Here is a 23,703-nt window from a genome sequence, read left to right as displayed (position 1 = left end):
GCCACCCCCCATGGCTGTAGAGGGAGGCTGGCAGAGGACAGGGAGCTTGAGGGGAGGTGGAGGGGAGGGATATAAAGGGAGGGTGGCAGAGGTGACAGGGGTACGAGGGGAGGTGAAGGGGAGGATGTGGAGGGAGGGGGACACGGGGTTTGACTTGAGGGGAGGTGGAGGGGAGGATGTAGGGAGGGTGGCAGAGGACGCGGGTTCGAGGTGAGGTGACGGGGAGGGAAAGGCAGGGGCACGGGGTACATGGGAGTGGTGCATGGGGTATGGAGCTTGGGGAGGGGTTACCACGGATGAGAGTGGGCTGGAGTCCCTGGGGCTCTCTGTGCAGAGGGTGCTGGAGCTGCCCCCGGGACCAGGAGAGCCTGGGAGTCTGCTGCCTGCCCTTCCGCTGCTTCTTTCGGGGCCCTGGCTGCTAGGCCCGTCCCAGGCAGCAGCAGAGAGCAAACCCCGCTGTCACTGCCTCGGAGGGGCTCGCCGCGTGCAGTACCAGCCCAGGCTCAGCGCTGGCGCTACCCCTTGGGGGATGGGGGCAGAAGGCAGCGAGCCCCGCTAGGTGCAGTCCAAGCAAGCTGCAGCCCGACTCGCCTGCTCAGCCCGGGGGTGCTGCCCTGCCCAGGGCTGCTGGCGAAGCCTGGCTGTGGGTGGGTCGCGCTGACAGGCAGCGGGGGGAGGAGGGAAGCACTCTCCTCTCCTCGGGGGAGTTTTATTCCAGTGAGCCGAGGGCGGCGCCGAGGCTCCTGCTGGGAGTGACCGGCCACGGGTCCGCCCGGTGTGGCTGCCGCAAGGAGGCGCGGGGGAGACCCTCCCTGCCCTGAGGGTGCCCCGGGACTCAGTCAGTGCAGGAGACGGGGCGGGCACCGAGCCGCCCTCACAGCGGGCTGTGCGTGGAGCTTGCAATGAGTAGCGCAGAGCCGCGGTGTCCGCTCCTCTACCATGCACGGGCTCTGCCGCTGCCTCTACTTTGCGGCCGCGCTGGCAGGGCTCTCCTGGGCAGCAGGAACTGCCCGGACCTGATCCTTGACAGCTGCCTCTGCACCGCGGAATGCTCCAAGGGTCCCGGCCGCCAAACCGTCTGTATCAAAGTTGTATGGCACCGCTTTTAGAAAATGTGCTGAGGGGAAGCAGCTGCTTCCCCTGCACCCCACTAGCTACGCTACTGCACTGCACCTATTACTTTTGTGGGGCTTGCTGTACACTTATAATTATAAAAGCAGCAAAGAGTCCTGTGGCACCTTATAGACGAACAGACGTATTGGAGCATGAGCTTTCACGAGTGAACACCCACTTCTTCGGATGCATGTATTCACCCACAAAAGCTCATGCTCCAATACGTCTGTTAGTCTATAAGGTGCCACAGGACCCTTTGCTGCTTTTACAGATGCAGACTAACACGGCTACCCCTTTGATACTTATAATTATTACACCGTGTTTGTCACTGATCCTATTAGTTGTGTCATATCGTACAATAACAACTAAGTGGATGCTTTCACTTCCACCAGGCATCCTGCAGAATATGTTGGGAACTAATAAAGATGAATTATTTTCCAAACAATACTGTTTTATTGAGTAATGAAAACACTTCAAAAATATTTGTGCAAGTTAAAAGCAAACACATTAAAACCTTAATAAATGTATGGAACAGAGCTTGAAGAATGAACCTTCATGTCCATTTTAGCTACACATACAGCTACCATGGCTCTCAGAGGTGAAGCTGTAGTTGTCCTTAATATCTCTTAGTGTGGACTGGTAGGGGTAGGAACATGACTCCTGATATCCTGTGGAATGTTGCGCAGCGGTTTTGGGGGGTGGGGGATGGAGTGTGCTATAGTGGAATTCTCCATGTACTGGAGTTCACAAAAGGGAGGTGAGTCCTGGATTATTGAACCTGTATGTCCACAGGAGTCTGCAGCATCTGTGTTTGCTGCCGAAGAAATCCCATTATATCCTGGTGCATCTCCCTCTCTGACATCTGGGCCTTTCTCCCTACAGTCTGCAATATTAATTCTCCAGGTCCTCTGTTCAGGGTCTGATACAGCACTGGCTTGCAGGATCTTGCTGAACATGTCATCCTGAATCTCTTATTTCTCTTCCTTTTCTGGCTCAGGCATTCCACAGGTGTGGAGGGGGAACCCCTCATGACCTCAACGGCAGCAGCTACAGATAAAAGACACAGTCAGTATAGTCACAACAAAAAATGAAAGTCAAGATTCACAGCTCCCTTCCTCCCCTAAAGTTTTAAACAGGACATTGACACTTGTGCTTGTGCATGGTGCGACTCACAGCAACATCCACAGTGAGTATGTCTGGCCAGGGGCAAGGGAAATGAGGAGAGAAATGCTCAGTTGCATGAAACCATGAGTATAAGGCAATGGCACTGAATATTGGCACCATTTTCAACAGATGGTGGTGATTTTAACTGATATCTCACTTCTGAGGATAACAAAGGCACACAGGGCACAGCTGCTGCTGGTGTCCTGAAGTTGCCCAGGCCCATATGCCACTAGCTTGTTTTCTGCAATAGTACCTGCCAAAGATATCGCTTACTGGAATGGGAAAGTCTCCTACCATAGAGGAAGAAATAAGTCTGCCATCCCTAAAAACCTTTCAGAAAGGATTGCAGAGTACTTCCATGAAAGTTTCATTGAGATCATCCCTGTGTACATAAACAAACTAGTCTATATCCCCTTCCCCACCACCCCACCCCAAACTCTACAGGGGAATGAAAAGCAGATGACTCTACCTTTCCTTGTTGTATTTCTTGTAGTATGAGTAGATTAATGAAAAGTCAATAGCTGTGTCCCGCTAAGTTGGGGATACCATCACTTTAATGGGAAATAAACTTACCCAAGATTCCTTCCCCTGCTTCAGGTTTGCCCATGCTCGACTGACTGGACTGTGGTGGAGTCTCAAATAGGTCCCTGCTCACCCTATAGTTGGATCCCCTGGTCACATCCCCCATCCTCTCCTCTTCCTCCTCTACCTCCTTCTCACTGTGCGAAGTGGTGGTGGGATCTCCGCCAAGTATGGCATGCATCTTTTTGTGAAAGTGCCAGGTCTGCAGCTTGGCACTGGATCGACTGTTGGCTTCCCTGGCTTTTTGATATGCCTGCTGCTGTTCCTTCACTTTCATGCGGCACTACTGCTGATCCCTGATTCCTTCTCCTGCATCCACCATTCAATTTAATCGTAGATGTCCATGTTTCTGTGGGTGATCCAAGGTTGTGCCTGCACAGCCTCTTCTCTCCACAGGCCCAAGCATGTAGCTGGCATAGTGAGTTGGGCAGTTGCATGCAACACTGGAGAGCTGCTAGGTGTGCTTACCAAAATGGACAATCACTAAAAGGCATTTCAAAAATGTGCAGGGCTTAAGGGGGAGGTAAGGAGAGCTTCCAGTCTCCATGACCCTTGGGCAGTGGAGTTCACAACTGTGACCAAAGCAGTTGGTGTTGGGTATTGTGGAACAGCTGCTGGAGGACTATTAGGGTCGACATAGGTAATGCAGTGTCTACATTTGTGCTGCGTCAACCTCAATATATCAACCATGGCTCAACGGTTCTGTAATGGGGTTGGCGTAATGGGGAGCTCACATAGGTGGAAGACACGTTTCAGTGTAGACACATGCACAACTAGGTTGACGCAAGGCAGCTTATGTAGGCCTACCTTTGTATTGTAGACCAGACTTAAGTCATTCAGGGATTCCCTCTACTGTGCAGGAATGATAGGAAAAATGCTTATAGGGATGGGAGAAGCAAGTGGAAGAATTGGGATATCAGCATCCTTAGTTGAGAGGGTATGCCCACTGTTTCAAAAGTTCACAGCCTGGGGGTTTTGTTGGATCCCTAGCTGTTCTTGATTACTCAGATGGCAGCTGTTCCTAAGAGCACATTTTATCATTTGCACTTAGGAAGAGGTTGTGTCTTTCCCCCCACCCTCTTGGATTATTGTAATGGGGCTATACCTTAAAACATCTGGAAATGGCAGCTAGTACAGAAATCACAGGCCTGTTTATGAAGTGATGTTTCACACAAAATATTACACCTGTGCATTGTGACATGCCCTAGCTGACAGTTCATTTTGGGAAATAGTTGAAGTTACTTGTTCTATCCTGTGATGACCTAAATGGTCTGGCCTATTTGAGAGTCTCTTTTTGGATAATAGCAGGACATTTGCAAGTATTCAATGTACTTGAACTAATACCCATTCCAAGTCTAAAAAGGAGACAGCAGCAGGATATTCTTAGTGAGGAGTTTTGATCTCTGGAATTTGCTTCCTTCCTTGTTTCATTTGAGCCTATATTTGGTGAACCTTCAAGGCACACTCCCAGTCTTTTTCAGGTGAGGCGGTCTGACTGGGGTAGATATGGAAGTGGCAGAGAAAATTTGCTTGAAGAGAATTTTTTATACATTGCAGGTGTATATGTTCTGTGGAGGTCTGGGATTTTGGGGCAATTGTTTTATTTAGGGCTGGGGAAGGTTTTTGGAGTGAGATCCTTTTAACTATCTTTTTGACATGACTGATCTAATATATGTGGTTTTAAAATATTTTGTAAGGATCTAGAAGTTACTGATAGGTGCAATAAATCTAAATGAATAAATTAATCTTTCATTGTATAGATATTTTAGGAAAGATTCTTCCCATATATGTGGAATTTGCTGAATTTATTATTTTTATTTAATTACATAGCACTTTTATTTGAATGAGTTTTTACCTTAATCTTCTTTTCCTATTTTGATCTATGGTAAAGCCATATTCACAGGTCTGGGATCACTATCCTGATGTTCTAATTCATACAGCTGAAGCCATATTTTTTTTAAAGGAAAAATAAGAACATAAGAACGGCCATATTGGGATCAGACCAAAGGTCCATCAAGCCCAGTATCCTGTCCTCTGACAGTGGCCAATGGTAGGTGTCCCAAAGGGAATGAACAGATAGGTTATCATCAAGTGATCCATGCCCTATCACCCAATCCCAGCTTCTGGCAAAAATGTAATATGTGTAATAAATATGGCAACTACTTATGAAGGTAGTCTGTCACTATTATATTAAGGTATTTGGGGTGGAATTCTCTTTCATTGAGACATAAGTACCTTAGACTAATGTCTCTTTCAGATTTATAATGGTCATTAATATTGTCACCCCTCTGCTGAGTGTTAGCAGTTGTCCTGGGCCTGCCACATTAGTTGCCTCTTGGAAGAGAAATCAGTGACATGGAGTCTGGGTATTTTCTTAGTGCTACTTTTTTATCTTATATTATACAGATTTGTCTTTAAATAGAGATCTTGTCAAACATTACATAGGCTCCCTCTTTCAAGAATCTCAGTCAAAACACCAGTGTCTGGCTCCCAGTGAACTCTGCACCAAGAACTGAATCTAGTTGATTGCTACTTGCCACAGCTCTCCACAGACAAACAGCATCACACAACTAACAGTACAAACATTCTAAGCCCAGGTCTACAGTAGCGGGGGGAGGGAGGGCGTCGACTTAAGAGACGCAACTTCAGCTACGTGAATAGCGGCGTATCTTAGGTCGACTTACCTGGCCGTTAGGACGGTGGCGAGTTGACCGCTGCCGCTCCCCTGTCAAATCCACTTCTGCCTCTCACGAGCTGGAGTTCCGGAGTCGATGGGGAGCCCGATCGGGGATCAATTTTATCGTGTCTACACTAGACTCGATAAATCGACCCCCGATAGATCGATCACTACCCGCCGATCCGGCGGGCAGTGAAGACCTGCCCTAAGATTGAACTGCTTCCTCAGGCTAAGAAAAAAGCATTTGTAGCACTATGTGTAACAACATCAGCTAGTGTCTCCCACCACAAATGATTACCTGTTTTCCTCATCTTATCAAATGTAGATATTATTTATAATATACATACCTATTTATTATGCCTTAATTTTCCCCCTCCCCAAAATGTGTTCTTTCCTACAATTACAGTGAAACCTCATTACCCTGTTAATCAATAGGTCTTATTCTGAAGCCCTTACTTGCAGAGACCACCACAAGACTACTCACATGAGTGAGAGCTATTCCTGGGAATTTTGGCTGCAGGGTGAGATCTCTTGTTTGTTCTGTTACTGACCAATATTGTGGATTGTTGAATCATTTAAGTAGGGTATGATGACTATGGGTTCATCTGTAATGTACTATTTGTTTCCACTCTTGTATAAAGCATGTGCTTTCAGTTGCATTCCTGGAATATTTGAGATAATGGTTTGAGCTGCAGAGAATAATACAATAAATAATTCTCTCTCTCTCTCTATATATATATATGAAGCCACAGTTGTCAGCAAAATTAATGCAATATCAAGGTCAATATTTGGTTTTCATTCACTCAGAAGAATCAGAGAAAGATAGGCTCTGATATGCCATTAAAAAAAAAACAAGGTATGGAAAAGAAGTAGGATAGATCAACTGATTTAAGCTGAACTATGATCTAAACTTACAAGAATTCGCCCTAAGTCCCACTTGAAATTGAAGCAGCATCCTTCTAGCTCCAGAAACTCTTTCAGTGGCAACTTCCTCTGTGCGTTTGAATGATCCTATGCAATTAGTAAACACCTGCAGCAGGCACGGCAGCCGCCCATTTTTTTTTATGATAGTGTGGCACGCTTGCACGAGGGCAGCCTGAAGGGGGCGCAGCAGCAGCAGAAGGTGGGGACACTGTGGTAGGACAACTTCCATTGCAGCCCCGGCTCCAGCTCCTCCTCCCGCTGTTGGGAGTCTGGGGCTCGCGGTGAGTCACACACTCGGCCCCGACTTCCTAGTTACACAAACTTTATTGCTGTTCCCAAGTTGCTGTGGGGGCTATTGAAAGGCTCCGAGCTCCCCCTGAGTTGGAGGTGCCAGCCCAGGGGTAACAAAGCCCCGGGGGCTGCAGGGGACGGCACCCACCCCTCCCCCCGGCGCCGGAGGATTATTGCTCAACAACCAGGAGGGATTTACCTGCTGCTCTTGGGAGCTGCCTCCTCCTGCTCCTCCCGCGGCGCCAGCTGAGCCAGAGGCGGCTGCCTGCATCTCCCCTTCTTCCTGCAGCTGCCGAGCCGGGGCCGCTCCCGGAATTACTCCGGCTCCAGTCACAGCGGAGAGGGGGCCCCAGCCAGGTAGGCGCTTTACGCGCTCGTTTGGCGAGCGGCGCCCACGTGTGTGTCTGTTCTCCGGGGGCTCCCCGCGCCCGATACGGGCCCCGTGCACAGTGCGGCGGGGAGGGCCAGGTGCTGTGAGGGGGCGATGCGCGGGGACGGAGTTGCCCCGAGGAGCGTGGTGATGGGTTTGGAGGGGATGGGTTCCAGGGCAGGGCGCAGGCCGAGGTCCCCCGCCGCCTGCGAGCTGGACAAGGAGGCGGCGCTGCGCTCTAATCCGCGCGCGCGGAAATAGGATGCGCAACTCCTAAGCCAAAGCGCGGGCCCGCTCCCCCCTTGCGCGCAAGGGGCCCCCAGCGCTGCCGTGGGGCTCGCGAGCTCGTCACCTACGCCCTTGGCTGCTGGGGCGGCGTGTGCAACGCGCTGCAGTTGGCAGCAGGGAGGGAGGGCTGGCTGGGTGCTGCTTTGACCTTGGGTGTGGCAACAGGAGCGATGTCTCAGCCCAGCCCCTTCCCTGCTGAACAAAACCGGCTTCCTTCAGTCAGCGAACTCGGTCCGCCCCCGCTTGGGGTGCACGATGCCGGGGGCAGGGACGGAGCCGGGGCTGGTAAAACATGAGGATGCTTTTCTACCGCCTTTTGTTCCTTCGAGCTCGGTGCTAATAGTTGTCCCACTTACCAATCGATTGGACCGACTCTCTAGTTTCCCCCAGGAAGGGCTATGCTATTGACTCTATCTCATTAGGAAGTTAGATCTCCTCTACGAATAGCAACCGGCGGATTGCTGAAATTATATAGGTCATTGGAAATAATTCCCTCTTAAGCGCCTTTATCTTTTTGGTTGAAGGGAAGAAAGGTTTCCCTCTTCTAATGCCACCCCCCTGCTTCAGCAGTGTAACTTGCACAGCCTTAGCCACAAACTTCTCTGATAGAAGAGACACTGCGTACTGACTATTCTCCTGCAAAACACCTAATACTGGAGAAAAGAAAATACTAATTTATTTCAAAGATTACTTTTACCCTATAAATGTAATTCATACATCTGGAGCATTTATACCACTATTTGTTAAATTACACAAGAGGTTATTGCATCAGTTAATCAGTTTTCTCCCTTTGGGAGCTGTTTTCTGTTTATGTTATAATACAGATTTATTATTATTATTATTATTATTATTATTTTTGCTAAGGAAGTTCATCACATCCCATAGTAGACTGTTTCCACATTTCTTTTTGTGGTTTGCAATCCCCATCTCTTTCCAGACTGAAACATAGAGTACAATAATTTATAGAGCTAAAATGCCTGAGAATGTAGACCAGTTGATTGGTCTGTCCTGATAAGGTATTTCCTATGTTGCCCTACTCTTAAAGTGCTCAAATAAATTTGTTAGTCTCTAAGGTGCCACAAGTATTCCTGTTCTTTTTGCGGATACAGACTAACACGGCTGCTACTCTGAAAACTGTCAAAAATGTTTGACAGAATGTTAAAAATAATACTGTGTGACATTTCTTCTCTCAATCGTTGTTGCAGGTGACACCTAAGGTCCAGGCCCTGCAACATGCTCCCCAGATGTATATTGTTGTGCCCATGTGGATGCCCATTATCTTTAATGGGGCTCTGCACTGGTACAAAGATCTGCCAGCATGGAAGAGCTTCCAGGATCAATGCCCATGATTTCTATAATTCTGTGCATTTGGCAGCACTCCAGTCTTTTTCATGTTTTCCCTCTATGGTTGGTTTCCCTTATTTGCATGGATCTCTCACCTAGCAACAAAAAGAAGGAAAACACTTACTTATTTTTAAGTGTGACCATAAAATCCCAAAAACAGATAGGTAGGGCCCTACCACATTCACGGTCATTTTGGTCAATTTCACAGTCAGGGGATTTTAAAAAATGTAAATGTCATGATTTCAGCTATTTGAATCTGAAATTTCAGGGTGTTGTAACTGTAGGGGTCCTAACCCAAGAGAGTTCTGGGGGGGGGCGGGGTCACAGGTTATTGGGAGGTGGGGGAGGGTTGTGGTACTGCTCCATGACTTCTGTGCAGCTGCTGGTGGCAGTTCTGCCTTCAGAGCTGGGCAGCTGGAGAGCGGGGGCAGCTGGCCAGGAGCTCAACTCTGAAGGCAGAGCCACTGCCAGCAGCAGCACAGAAGGATGGCATGGTATGGTATTGACACGCTTACTTCTGTGCTGCTGCCTGCAGAACTGGGCCCTCAGTTAGCAGCTGCCACTCTCTGACCGTCCAGCTCTGAAGGTAGCAGCACAGAAGTAAGGGTGGCATTTGTATAGTACGGCCATCCTTACTTCTGCGCTGCTGCTGACGGGGTGCACAGCCAACAGCTGCTGCTGTCCAGCCACCCAGCTCTGAAGGCAGTGCAGAAGTAAGAATGGCAATACTGCAACCCCGCTAAAATAATGTGGTGACCCCCCTGCAATGCCCTTTTGAGTCAGGACCCTCAATTTGAGAAACACTGGTCTCCCCCCGTGAAATCTGTATAGTATAGGGTAAAAGCACACAAAGGACCAGATTTCATGGTTTTTCATGGCCGTGAATTTGGTAGGGCCCTGCAGATAGGGGAATTTGGGAGCAGATGTTTGTTCCTGAAACTATTTTGAACAGTTACAAAATACTAGATTTCTAATTTATTGTGTCCCTTTAAAAGTTTCCAAATCGTAGCCATCTTCCTCCCAGCTGAGCCAGAATGGACTTCTTCAGCAGCTGGCAGTGCTGCTCTTTACCTAGTTAGTTGCTGTTGACCAGTGCAATACCCCGATCCTGCACAGTGCTCCATTCTTTTGTGTCCACACAGCATCCATTTAACTTCAGTGATTCATGCACCCACATGGAGCTGTTTGCAGGATTGGGGTCTCACTTGCTGAGGACTTGAGGATGATGCCTCTACACTATTTCCAGCTTTTGGAGAGAGAGAGAGAGAGAGAGAGAGAGATCAAAATTGTGTCTCTTACCTAGTAGTAGTATACAATATAAGGTTGGGCATTTGAACGGTCCATAAATAATTGGTCAGATGACCAGACAAATAATGATTAAAATATTGTCAATTGTCAAAAATGGTCCATATATCTTAAAGAACTGATTTATTGGAACAGTAACAAAAAAGAATAAGACGTTATGGTTTCCAATAGGCTTAGCCTTCTTTATACCCACTTACAAAAAACAAGTTTCTTAACTGAGTTATTTTAATTCTGAAAATGCAAAACACAACGAAATTAAGTTCTGAAAAATGGAAGTATACATGATACAATCATGACATTGTGTACATCAGGAGGTTCTTGCTGAAACGTTTGATATTTGACTGTGGTCAAATAATAGTTGATCAATTGACATTATTTGACCTCTCAATTGACCGGTTTGCCAAGCCAAAGCAATAGAACAATATTGTTAGGTCATCAGTTCAGTATTTCTGCAAATTTTGATAGTTCCGTGCTCTTTTTGGATTATAATCCTGTGATGTTAATGTAATTTCTACAATAAAACTTGTAAAACAACTGGGGAAAAATTATGGGTTGGAAGGTGATAAAATTTCGGATTTAGGCTCTGATCCCTCAGTTGGATTTGTGCAGATTATTCCATTTGTCTACATAATGTCCCATAAACTTCAGTAGAGCTGTGCACAGATGCAGGGGTCTGCCTGCTTGGAACTGATTTCTGGGACTAATTCTGTAATGTGCTATGTGGTTTTTTTTTTGTCCATTGCTAGTTGGGCTTCATGTATGTAGAGGTCAGAGAGAGGTTGGAGGAGAGGAAAGTAAAAGAGCCTGAAGTTTTGAAGTCTGTCTCTCAAGTACAAGTGGTTGCAAAGGAAAACTATCCCTTTGGGTATGTCTACACTATGGGATTAATCCGAATTTATATAATTCGCATTTTGGAAACAGATTGTATAAAGTCGAATGTATGCGGCCACACTAAACACATTAATTCGGCGGTGTGCGTCCATGTACCGGGGCTAGCGTCGATTTCTGGAGTGTTACTGTGGGTAGTTATCCCAAAGCTATCCCATAGTTCCCGCAGTCTCCCCCGCCCATTGGAATTCTGGGTTGAGATCCCAGTGCCTGATGAGGCAAAAAACATTGTCGCAGGTGGTTCTGGGTACAGCCTCACCCCTCCCTCCATGAAAGCAACGGCAGACAACCATTTTGCGCCTTTTTTCCTGGGTGAACACTGCAGACTCCATACCATGGGAAGCATGGAGCCCGCTCAACTCAAGACAGCAGTCATGAACATTGTAAACACCTCGCACGTTCTCGTGCAGTTTATGCTGAGCCAGGACCAGAAAAATTAGGAGAGGAGGAGGCGGCGACCGCAGCGCAGCGACAAGAGTGATGAGGACATGGACATGGACACAGAATTCTCTCAAACCGCGGGCCCCGGTGCTTTGGAGATCATGTTGTTAATGGGGCAGGTTCTATCCGTGGAACACTGATTCTGGGCCCGGGAAACAAGCACAGACTGGTGGAACCGCATAGTGTTGCAGGTGTGGGAAGATTCCCAGTGGCTGCGAAACTTTCGCATGCGTAAGGGCACTTTCTTGGAACTTTGTGACTTGCTTTCCCCTGCCCTGAAGCGCCAGAATACCAAGATGAGAGCAGCCCTCACAGTTGAGAAGTGAGTGGCGATAGCCCTGTGGAAGCTTGCAACGCCAGACAGCTACTAGGTGTCAGTCGGGAATCAATTTGGAGTGGGCAAATCTACTGTGGGGGCTGCTGTGATGCAAGTAGCCACCAAAGCAATCACTGAGCTGCTGCTACGAAAGGTAGTGACTCTGGGAAATGTGCAGGTCATAGTGGATGGTTTTGCTGCAATGGGATTCCCTAACTGTGGTGGGACGATAGATGGAACCCATATCCCTATCTTGGCACTGGATCACCATGGTACCCAGTACATAAACCGCAAGGGGTACTTTTCAATGGTGCTGCAAGCACTTGTGGATCACAAGGGGCGTTTCACCAACATCAAAGTGGGCTGGCCGGGAAGGGTTCATGATGCTCGCGTCTTCAGGAAAACTACTCTGTTTAAAGGGCTGCAGCAAGGGACTTACTTCCCGGACCAGAAAATAATTGTTGGGGATGTTGAAATGCCAATAATTATTCTTGGGGACCCAGCCTACCCCTTAATGCCATGGCTCATGAAGCCATACACAGGCAGCCTGGACAGGAGTCAGGAGCTGTTCAACTACAGGCTGAGCAAGTGCAGAATGGTGGTAGAATGTGCATTTGGCCGTTTAAAAGGTTGCTGGCGATCGTTACTGACTCACTCAGACCTCAGCCAAACCAATATCCCCATTGTTATTTCTGCTTGCTGTGTGCTCCACAATCTCTGTGAAAGTAAGGGGGAGACTTTATGGCGGGGTGGGAGACTGAGGCAAATCGCCTGGCTGCTGATTACGCGCAGCCAGACACCAGGGCGATTAGAAGAGCACACTTGGAAGTGCTCTGCATCAGAGAAGCTTTGAAAACCAGTTTCATGACTGGCCAGGCTACAGTGTGAAATTTCTGTTTGCTTCTCCTTCATGAAAACCCGCCCCCTTTATTGACTCATTCTCTGTAAGGAACTCCCCCTCCCCCTGCGATCACAGCTTGCTTTCAAAGGAAATAGTCACTATCGTTTAAAAATCATTTATTCTTTATTAATTGATTATAAAAAGAGAGAGAGAACCCAGGTGGGGTTTGGGAGGAGGATCGGCGGGAAGGAAAAGGCCACTAAAAAAAGGTTTTAAAAAAATGACAGCCTTTTGCTTGGGCTGTCCACTGGGGTGGAATGGGAGGGTGTACGGAGCCTCCCCCCCACGTTCTTACACGTCTGGGTGAAGAGGCTATGGAACATGGGGAGGGAGTTTATACAGGGGCTGTAGCGGCACTCTGTTATTCTGCTGCCGTTCCTGAAGCTCCACCAGACACCGGAGCATGTCTGTTTGCTCACACAACAGCCCCAGTGTTGCATCCTGCCTCCTTTGATCTTCCTGCCACCACCTCTCATCTCGAGCGTCCCTCATGTCCTCACGTTGGTCCCTCATGTCCTCACGTTCACTGGCTTCTTTCCTATACTTTGAAACCGTGTCCTTCCACTCATTCAGATGAGCTCTTTCACTGCGGGTGGATTCCATGTTTTCCGCGAACATCTCGTTTCGCGTCTTCTTTTTCCGACTCCTTATCTGAGATAGCCTTCGGGACGGAGGAGGAGGCTTGAAAAATTTGCAGCTGCTGGAGGGAGGGAAAAAAGAGAATTTTTTTAAGATACATTTTGCAGAACAATGCTTATATTCTTTCACGGTGACCAACACTATTCACATTACATAGCACATGTGATTTCTGTGCAAGGTCGCATTTTGCCTCTTAATATTGAGTGCCTGTGGCTTTGCTGCTAGAGATCACAGACGCAGGTCCAGGCAACAGAATTCGGCTTGCATGCGGCCATGGTAAGCCATTAACTTTTGGCTTCTGCGCCCTCCTTTCCCACATACCAAGCAAAGCCTGTTGAGTGCTGCGGTCTTCCTTTTAACCTTCAGCAGCAGAAAACAAACTACCCCCCCCATCCAATTCTCTGGATGAATGCTTTATCCCTCCCCCCTTCCCCCCCCCGCGTGGCTGGTATCAGGGAAGACCCCTGCTAGCCAAACACGAAAAGCTCAGGGCCCACCTCCCCCGCACTTGGCTAACTGCAGGGAAGGATTTCTTTTCAGCCACAGGCAAACAGCCCAGTAGGAACGGCCACCTCTGTCCCCTTAATTAAATTCCCGTCTTTCAACCAGGTTACCATGAGCGATATCACTCTCCTGAGGATTACGCAGCGAGATAAAGAACGGATGTTGCTTGAATGCCAGCAAACACTGGGACCATACGCTGCCAGGCTTTGTCATGCAATGATACCAGATTACTTGCTGCAAGCATGGCGTGGTCAAGTGTCCTACCATGGAGGATGGAATAAGGCTGCACTGCCCAGAAACCTTGTGGCAAGGCTTTTGGAGTACCTCTAGGAGAGCTTCATGGAGATGTCCCTGTAGGATTTCCGCTCCATCCCCAGACATGTTAACAGACTTTTCCAGTAGTTGTACTGGCCGCGAATGTATCCCAAGTCCTCAGGGCAAAGTAATCATTAAAAAACGCTTGCTTTTAAAACAAGTTTTATATTTTAAAGGGTAAACTCACCTGAGGTCCCTTCCATGGGGTCACGGTCTTGGATACTGGGTTGGGAGGGTACTTCAGTCAGGCTGAGAAAAAGATCCTGGCTGTTGGAGAGAACGGAGTGCTGGGTGCTCTCTGCATGCTCATCCTCCTCCTCCTCTTCCCCGTCCGCAGAATCCTCAGCTGTAGCTGATGAGATTACCCCCGCCTCGGAATCCACGGTCAGAGGTGGGGTAGTGGTGGCGGCTCCCCCCCAGAACTGCATGCAGCTCCGCGTAGAAGCGGCATGTCCGCGGCTCTGACCCGGAGTGACCGTTTGCCTCCTTTGTTTTTTGATAGGCTTGTCTGAGCTCCTTGACTTTCATGCGGCACTGATCTGAGTCCCTATTGTGGCCTCTCGCCATCATGCCCTTGGAGATTTTTTTCAAAAGTTTTGGTATTTTGTCTTTTCGAACAAAGTTCTGCTAGCACTCCCATATAGCGATCAGATCCAGTACCTCCCGTACTGTCCATGCTGGTGCTCTTTTTCGATTATCGGCCTGCATGGTCACCTGTGTTCTCCACACTGGGCAAACAGGAAATGAAATTCAAAAGTTTGCGGGGCTTTTCCTGTCTACCTGGCCAGTGCATCTGAGTTCAGATTGCTGTCCAGAGCGGTCACAATGGTGAACTGTGGGACAGCTCCCGGAGGCCAATACCATCGAATTGTGGCCACACTAACCCTAATTCGAAATGACAATATCGATTTTTGGCGCTACTCCGCTTGTCGGGGTGGAGTACAGAAATCAATTTTAAGAGCCCTTTATTTTGAAATAAATGGCTTTGTTGTGTGGACGGGTGCAGGGTTAATTTGATTTAATGCTGCTAAATCCGAATTAGTCATAGTGTAGACCAGGCCTTAGATACATTGCTGTGGTGGAGAATGTGGTTGCAGTGAAGAGTTGCCAGAACCCTAGGAGGCCTTTTTCTGCTTTTCTCGAGATAGATTTGCTCAACCATTTTCTACTATTTATTTATTGAGCAAAAGAGATTGATGAGATGTGTATGGAAAAAAGAAGAGTTTATAATTTTGTTTTGACTTTGGAAGCTGATGATAGCTTTTCCTTTATGAGTTTGCTATTTACATTCTGAATTTTCTGCTTTGGATTTCACTGCATCTGTATCTTGGTCCTGGCTAAATTACAAATTATAAAAATAAAACTTGGGTTGTATTTGTTTTCTTTTTTAAAATGCTATCAAGCTTTTCTATAGGCTTCCAGTCTGATAACTGAGAACTCAGAAACTGGGAAGACAGCTTCTGACATTTATTTATTGGAGTCTGTCACACCAAAATTGAGTTTTAAAATTCTGTATCTGCTTTTTCCTTTCAAAGGAAAAGCTAATTATGCCTCTGAGTGTATATTTGTAACTCTTCAGGTTTACTTTTTATTCCCTTGGAAGCAAAACTTTTGAAGCTATTCACTTGAGAAGTATTGAGGTCTTTTCAATGTACAACACAACTCTTAAAATGTTTGATTTATGTGTACAAATATTGCTGCTCTTACCTTTGAATATCTTGTATTATTTCACTACAAACACCACCCCAGCCATTCTCACAGAAAGTCTTATAGCATGATCTTTTTTCAGCTCTGATTGGTGTTGTGGAATATAGGCTACCCCTTATTTGAGTTGCATACTCCAATATTTAATGTGCACCTCTAATCATTTGGCTTGGTGTTCATGCCGGGATAATCTTATTATGGCTCTTGCATTCTCTTTCAAACATAACTCATTCCTGTGCTAAGGGAGCATTGGCATACCCTTCCCACACTTAGAGCAAATGTACACACTCCAGGAGTTTTTCATTACCCCTTTTCTCAAGACACTGTCCTCATAACCCCTTGTCTCAGGGGTTGTCTCTGCTGTACTGTGGTGGGGGTATGAATTGCAGAGTAAACCAAAGTGTTGTGCTCTGACTGCCCTGTGTGACACTGTTGGTGTGAACTAAAAGTTACCTAGTTCATGTTCAAACCCAGTTCAAACATAGTCCTCTTCAAACAGGGCTATGTTAATGTGAAAAGTACTTTTTAGCTTGCGCCAGCAGCATCTAGTGCAAGTTTAGAAATCAAATCAGCACAATGTAAAGAATCGGGATTACTCCAGAATCAAACCTAGCTGCACTCAGAAACTGATCCCTCCAACTGGTATTACTGGGGATAGAGTCGAGAAGCTGGCATCTTCTGACAGTTAACACAGCTATTGTATAGAGCAGGGGGTCTCAAACTGTGGGTTGGGACTCCAAAGTGGGTCGTGACCTGTTTTAATAGGGTCGTCTGGGCTGGGGTTAGACTTGCTAGGGCCCAGGGCCAAAGCCAAAGTCCCAGGGCCTCAGCCCTGAATGGTGGGGCTCCGGCTTCCACTTCAGCAGTGTTCAGTTTACAGCCCCCCCCTCCCTCAGCCATCCAAGGCTGAAACCCTTGGGATTTGGCTTTGGCCCGCCTGTCTGGGATGGCGGGAGTGGGGCAGGCTCAGGCTTCGGTCCCCCTTTCTGGGGTCATGGAGTAATTTTTGTTGTCAGAAGGGGGTTGCAGTGCAGTGAAATTTGAAAACCGCTGGTCCAGAGTGGACGTTCCTCAAACATTTGTTCCAGGACACACATGTTTGTAGCATATATAGGTAAAAATACTAGTACAGATATAACCAAGAGGTGGTATATGTTTTTAATCATGTTAACTCAATTAATTTAATGCGATTGAAAAGCCCCAGTAAGATGCAGGCTTCTATCTTGGGCTACAACATAGCCAGCTGAAGTTTGTATATTGTTTGGGCATATGCAGACTTGGCTGCTTGTTTTGGCACCGTGCATGCATCAATGTGACATTGATGGAAAGTGTGGTACACCCTGCAGAGGTATCCTACTATGCCCCTCACCACAGTATGGAGCAATGCCTTTTGAGACACTTTTTTGCAGTGCTTTGTGGGATAGTAGTGAGTCACCAACAGACTTCTGAAAAGTAGGGGTTAAGTTCCCAACATGCTACTTTTCACATCCCATAATATTCTCCCAATCCCATAAACATGATGCCATTTTTTACTGCTACAATTCGGATTGTGATGCAGATGATGCAGAGATGGGTGATGCTGATGGTCCTAGTGAAAAATAATGCCAGGTTGCTCCTGGCATTCATGAAGCAGCTCCTCACAGTGCAGCACCATTCTAGGGCTTGAGAAATGAGCGCTGATTGGTTGTGGGATCACATCGTAATGCAGGTTTGGGATGACTAGCATTGGCTGCAGAACTTTTGGATGCAAAAGGCCACATTCCTGGATTTGTGTGCCAAGTTTGCCCCAGTCCTCCAGAGTAGGGACACCAAAATGAGTGTCATTGACTGTGGAAAAGCAAGTTGGGATCACGCTCTGGAAACCTGTAACACCAAATTCCTATTGATCAGTGGGCAAGCATTTTGAAGTTGGAAAATCCACCGTGGGGGCGATTGTCATCTTCTGCTACACAGGAATGTGACTTTTGGTTATATGCAGGACATAGTGGATAGATTTGTAGCACTGGGTTTCCTAAACTGCAGTAGAGTGACAGACAGCACGCATATCCCTATTTTGGCATTGGCCCACCTTGCCACAGAGTACATCAACAGACAGGGCTACTTTGCTATTTTATGCAAATGCTAGTGGGTCACCAGGGATGCTTCACTGATACTAATGTGGGCTGGGCAGGAAAGGTGCATGATGACTGTGTCTTTAAAAACACAGGACTTTTTAAAAAAGCTGCAAACAGGGACACTCTTCTCCGACTTGTGCATTGACATTGGAGATGTTGAAATGCCCTGAGATATTCTGGGAGACTAAGCCTACATTTTGTTCCCCTGGCTCACAAAATCATATGCTGGCTGGAAAGATTCAACTATTGGCTCAGCAGGTACAGAAGAACTTTTGCATGTGCTTTTGGTAGATTGAAGGGATGCTGGTTGTGTTAACTAGGGTGACCAGGTGTCCCGATTTTATAGGGACAGTCCCGATATTTGGGGCTTTGTCTTATATAGGTGCCAATTACCCCCAACCCTCGTCCCGATTTTTCACACTTGCTATCTAGTCACCGTAGTGTTAACTGACTAAATTGGATCTCATCAAGGAAAAACATCCCAGTGGTTAAAGCTGCTTGTTGAGTCCTGCATAATATCTATGAAGTGAATAGGGAAAAGCTGCTGCCAGAGTGGAGGGGAGAGGTTGACTGGCTCCTGTCTGCTGAATCTGAACAGCCAGAGACAAGGGCTATTAGAAGAGCCAACCATGGAGCTATGTGACTGAGGGAGGCTTTAAAGGAGCATTTTAACAGCAACAGTAGCATTCTCTGATTTTCATGAAGCAGAGTTTGTCTTGTGTATTTTATAATCTGTATGTTTCTATGAATTCTGTAATACTTGGTGTACATTTACAAATTTGGTTGATTCTTTGCCTCCTGCTATATGTTCTACAATGCTTGGTGTGAACTAATAGAGATACTCTGACTTTACAAAAATAGAGCTTTGTGTGCACATCAGCAGTTAACAAAATTAGGATACAAACAAACACATACAAACTGAAGATGAACCAGTTTACAATCCCAAGTTGAAATAGAAGTAAACAGTAAACATGTATGTCCATGTTTGTAAACAGTAGCTCAGTGCAGTCCATTGTAGCTATATGCATGCACACCAATCTGTGGTTTTACAGGTTAGTATACATCACTTTTTGTCCCTTAGTATGGAGTGCTAGGGGTAAGAATGTATATCGTGGTGCCACGTGTAATATATATGTGTGTTTGGGGGGAGGGGGGGAAGCAGGTGTAGAAGGCAGTAAACTTGGAGTTCTCCTAGGACTGCAAAGGCTGCTGAGTCTAGGTTCTTTGGACCTGTAGGTCAATCATGGTCTGAAACACTTGGGTTTCTTGCTTGAGCAAGCCCATTATGCCCAAAGAGAGAAAAAGGATTCCCGCCTTGTGCCAAAGATATGGAACAGAACAAAGAGGGTTGCCAATCATGAGAAATCCCCTAGTTTACCACCTGAGCTGGAACTAACAAGAACTGCACCAGGGGAAAGGATTTGGCCCAGACTAAGAAGAAGTCTAGTCTATGAAAGAAGCTTATTGAAACATCTCTGAGGGTGAGATTTACCTGTATTCAGTTTTTTAAATGTATTAGGCTTAGACTTGTGTGTGTTTTTGTTTTTGTTTTGTTTTGTTTTGCTTGGTAACTCACTTGGCTGCTACTCTGAAATTTGTTCTGTCTGTTATTACTTAAAACTACTTAAATCCTACTTTTTATACTTAATAAACAAAAGTGATTTTATTAACCCTGAGTAAGTGATTAATACCTGGGGGAGCAAACAGCAGTGCCTATCTCTATCAGTGTTATAGAGGGCGGACAGCTTATGCGTTTACTCTGTATAAGCTTTATACAGAGTAAAATGGATTTATTTGGGGTTTGGATCCCATTGGGAGCTGGGTTTCTGGGTGCTGGAGAGAGGTGACCTGCTGAGCTGTTTTTTGGTTAAAGCCTGCCGCTTTGGGGGCGTGGTTTAGACCTAGGTCTGTGTTGCAGCAGACTAATGTGTCTGGCTCAACAAGGCAGGGTTCTGGAGTCCCAAGCCATCAGGGAAATTGGGCTCAGAGGTAATTCCAGTACATCAGTTGACAGCCTCAAGGGGGTCTCTGTGACTGAACCCGTCACAGGAGCGAGCAGGGGCTGGGGCTCGAAGAAGGGGTGAAGACGGGGCAGGGAAGGGGTGTTCAGTTTTGTGCGATTAGAAAGTTGGCAACCCTAGGTAGAAGGTCCATGGCTCCCCAGAGTATGACCTGGCTGGGAGGAAGGGAGGTGCTCTGTTGCAGGTAGCTGCCACGCCTCCTGGCTTGAAGTAGTAATAACAAACACCAAATACATGGTTTCCATCATCAGCACCCCGGCTATTTAAAAAAAAAAAAGTTTCAGCACCCCTGCATGTAGCTATACAGTTTGGCCCCTCTCCCTGGGTACAGGTATTGTGAAGTGGCAGTGAATATATTTGCACTATTTTAACAGGCAGTGATTTGGGGGATGGGGGGAGGGCTGCTGTCTCACTTCTGATGGTGACAGAGGCACAGAGAACCCAGCTGCTACTAGTGTCCTGAAACCACTCCAGCCTGTATCCTGCTAGCTTGTTTAGTGCTGTGGTGCCAACCAAGCTCATCACAGTGTGGCGTGTGAAAGTATCCTATTGCCATGGAAGAAACCAGACTGCCATTCCTAGAAATCTTTGGGAGAGGATTGCGGAGTATTTCTATGAAAGTTTCATTGAGATCTCCCAAGAGGATAAAAGAGACATCCCTATTCTGATACGCAGAGAAGTCATGCAGATGGTCTCCTGCTTCCCCTACCCTACCCCAATAAGCCACAGAAAGGAAATGCAGATGCCAATTCTACCTCTGTCTGTTATACCTCTGTTGAAGCACAGGATACTGATCTGATGTGGCTTGTGTACTGGACTGCTATGCAACCCTTTTTAAAAGGTGCTAGCCTTTCCTTTTCTAACAACATACCAGTAAAGAATGAAAAATCAATACCTATCTTAACTTGCAAATGGGCCAAGTGACATTTTTAAATGGAGAATAAAAGCAGAGGAAAGGGGAAGTAGAGATGAGGTTTGAAGGAAAGGAAAAACAAAATTCACATTTTAAGATTAATGCATGTACATGCTTACCCAAGCTTCCTTCCCCTTCATCTTCGTCTCACCTGCACTTGTCAGCCAGGACTGACTCCTGTGGAGTTTCAAACAGTTCCTGACTTGCAGCATAGTTGGAGTCCCTCGCTGTGTCTTCCTCCTCAAAGCGGGGGCTCCTCCGAGATGGCCAAAGTAGTATGAGGGGCACTGATGGAGTCATCGCTAAGTATGACATGCAGTTTGTTGTAAAAGCAGCAGGTCCCCAGGGCAGGATGAGATCTCTTGTTTTCCCTTGCTTTCTGGTCTGCCTGGCATAGTTCCTTTGTTTTCATGCAGCATTGCTGCTGATCCCTGTCATGCCCCTTGCCAGAATCCCCTGGGCAATCGTCTCATAGATATCAATATTTCTGTGGCTTGTTTGTAGCTGTGCCTGCACAGCTTCTGCTCCCCAAAATCTAAGGAGATACAATATTACTTTCCTATTCCTCTGTGTGTGTGTGTGTGTGTGTGTGTGTGTGACATTGTTTGTCGGTTAGGCAGGGTACACAACAAAGATAAGCTGCTAGGTGTGTTGACCAAGGTGGGAAATCGGGAAAAGGCATTTAAAAAAACACATAAGGGTTTTTGAAGATTGGGTAGGCTTCCAATCTCTGGGATCACTGGGCAGTGGAGTTCAGAACTTTGAAATGAGTGTTCACTATTGCAGGGAAAGAGGCATTGTGAGATGGGTGCTGGAGGATGCTTAGAGTTTCACAAGTTATGCAGTTTCTATGCTGAAACTGTGTCAACCTCCGTAGGGAGAGGTGGTTCTACTGCATTGTTGTACCAGGCCACTTACTCTGATGGGAGACCAATTTTTGCGTAGACACGTGCATAACTAGGTCAACGCAAATGGACCTACATCAACCTTACTTTGTAGTGTAGATCAGGCCCAGTTAAAAAAAAAAAGTCTTTTTCTAACTACTAGGTATGTAAACTCAACCTGGGAACTGAAAGTCAAGCTGTGGTTTTTTTTGTTGTTTTTTTGCCCACTTATTACCACCAGTAGGAAAGATTTGCCATTAGAATGCGGCTGATGATTTTGGTTTGTGATATGCAAGGCAGAAGAAAATTCAGCTTGGTTCTTCACTGCTGTACTGGCATTACAACATTAACTGCAGTAGAAATGTTTGAGAAAGTAAACAGGTAGCTTGGATATGCACAGAAAGCAGTTATGTTGAATAGGAAGGTTTATTTTTATAATCACGCTTCAAAGCTGAAATGCCTTGTTATATTGGGACAACTTATTGTGCCACACATGGTAATGTTTCTTCAAGTATGTGTGTAAATCAAATAAATTATGCTTGCACATCAAAATATGGTGCATAATATCATAAGGTCAAATCATATCCCCTAAGAAAAATCCAAGGAGGAACAAAGAAATCCTGTAAAGCTCATCTCTTTGAGTTTTTATAATTATCCTTCTTAGGATAGCCAAGGCCTATGCTAGTTTCCCAACTTGGTAACGCTGTTTGCTCTTAGCTGTGGTGATGTGTTTTTGCAAAATTTCTCTAAGCGGATGAGGTCTGAGGTTGCTTATGCCCATGAAAGCAGATGAAGCCTTTGGGGCCTGGAAAATTGCTAACTTGGCCTTCCATTGAACAAAGTTTAGATGCTCCTGGTTTAAATGATTAACCCTTCGTGGTGTACAGTTTAAATGTCTGCAATTTATTGGCAATGTTGCCGGCGTTGGTAGGGCTGAGGGTGTCAGCAACAGTGAGAAATGTGCAAGCAGTACTCTCTCAATTTTGAGAATTATGACTAGGAAATCATTCCAGTTCCTCACCATTCAAAAACATTTAAGAAACTAATGAAGTTTCTAATCCTTTATTTGAAACCACAAGGCATTCTCCCCTAAGTGCGCGCACACATATACATTAATACTAATGAAAGTTAGGAATTTGCAAAGGAAGAATATGCTGCTCTGAACATACCTTGTTGCAGTTAGAAATTGCAAACATCAGAGCTATGCTTAGACCTAAGCACAAAGCTATGTCTTACACCTGTGGTTCTCAACAAGAGGTAAGTGTACCCCTGGTGGTATGCAGAGGTCTTCCAGGAGGTACATCAACTCATCTAGATATTTGCCTAGTTTTACAGCAGGCTACATAAACAACACTAGCAAAATCAGTACAACTAAAATTTCATACAGACAATGACTTGTTTATACTACTCTATATACTATACACTAAAGTACAATATTTATAGTCCAATCAATTTATTTTATAATTATATGGTAAAAATGAGAAAGTAAGCAATTTTTCAGTCATAGTGTGCTGTGACTATTTTGTATTTTTAGGTCTGATTTTGTAAGCAAGTAGTTTTTAAGGGAGGTGAAACTTGGGGGTACACAAGACAAATCAGACTCCTGAAAGGGGCACAGTGGTCTGGAAAGGTTGACAGCCACCGTCTTACGTGTTCCTGCAGCGAGTGGTGCAAAGGGGAACAAAGAAAGGCAATATGGGAAAAGTCCCAAAAGCCACAGAGAAGTGGAACCCACCATTCCTCTTGATCCCAACCTCCAAGCATTTGAAAGCCTCTTGTACCAAATCTATGCCATAGGTGTTCCAAGGGTATGTGGGTGAGTAGGAAGTCATTTAGCAGCAAAGCTGGGAACAGCTACTGTGTACACAATGCACCTTTCTGAAAAGTTGGGTCATACATACAATTGAATATCTGGGCCCACCGATTGGTGGGGGGAGGGGAGCAATTGCCTAGGGACCTGGGCAATTTAAAAGGGCCCGGGACCCCCAGCCGCCGCCACTTTTAA

The 23,703-nt window shown here is 46.3% G+C and overlaps 2 protein-coding genes across 2 annotated transcripts in view; one reads left to right on the top strand and one right to left on the bottom strand.

The window, feature by feature from the left end:
• Positions 1 to 1,553: 1,553 nt before the first annotated feature.
• On the bottom strand, positions 1,554 to 21,114 carry LOC128838525 (uncharacterized). Its single transcript, XM_054030778.1, has 4 exons — positions 20,966 to 21,114; positions 10,256 to 10,289; positions 6,951 to 7,359; positions 1,554 to 2,160 (listed from the first exon to the last, which is right to left on the bottom strand). The coding sequence occupies exons 1-4, from the start codon at positions 21,112 to 21,114 to the stop codon at positions 1,883 to 1,885; spliced, it is 870 nt and encodes a 289-aa protein (XP_053886753.1). The 3' UTR covers positions 1,554 to 1,882.
• The window catches only part of FHIP1A (FHF complex subunit HOOK interacting protein 1A), a 135,365-nt gene continuing 118,714 nt past the window's right edge, over positions 7,053 to 23,703 (top strand). The window contains exon 1 of the mRNA XM_054029544.1: positions 7,053 to 7,108. The gene's annotated coding sequence lies outside the window, so the exon portion shown is untranslated. The remainder of the gene's footprint in view (positions 7,109 to 23,703) is intronic.

This window comes from Malaclemys terrapin, chromosome 5 (assembly GCF_027887155.1).
Source record: "Malaclemys terrapin pileata isolate rMalTer1 chromosome 5, rMalTer1.hap1, whole genome shotgun sequence".
In the NCBI taxonomy this organism is placed as follows: domain Eukaryota; kingdom Metazoa; phylum Chordata; order Testudines; family Emydidae; genus Malaclemys; species Malaclemys terrapin.
Note: the sequence above shows the minus strand (reverse complement) of the source record. Positions and strands in the feature narration are given on the sequence as shown.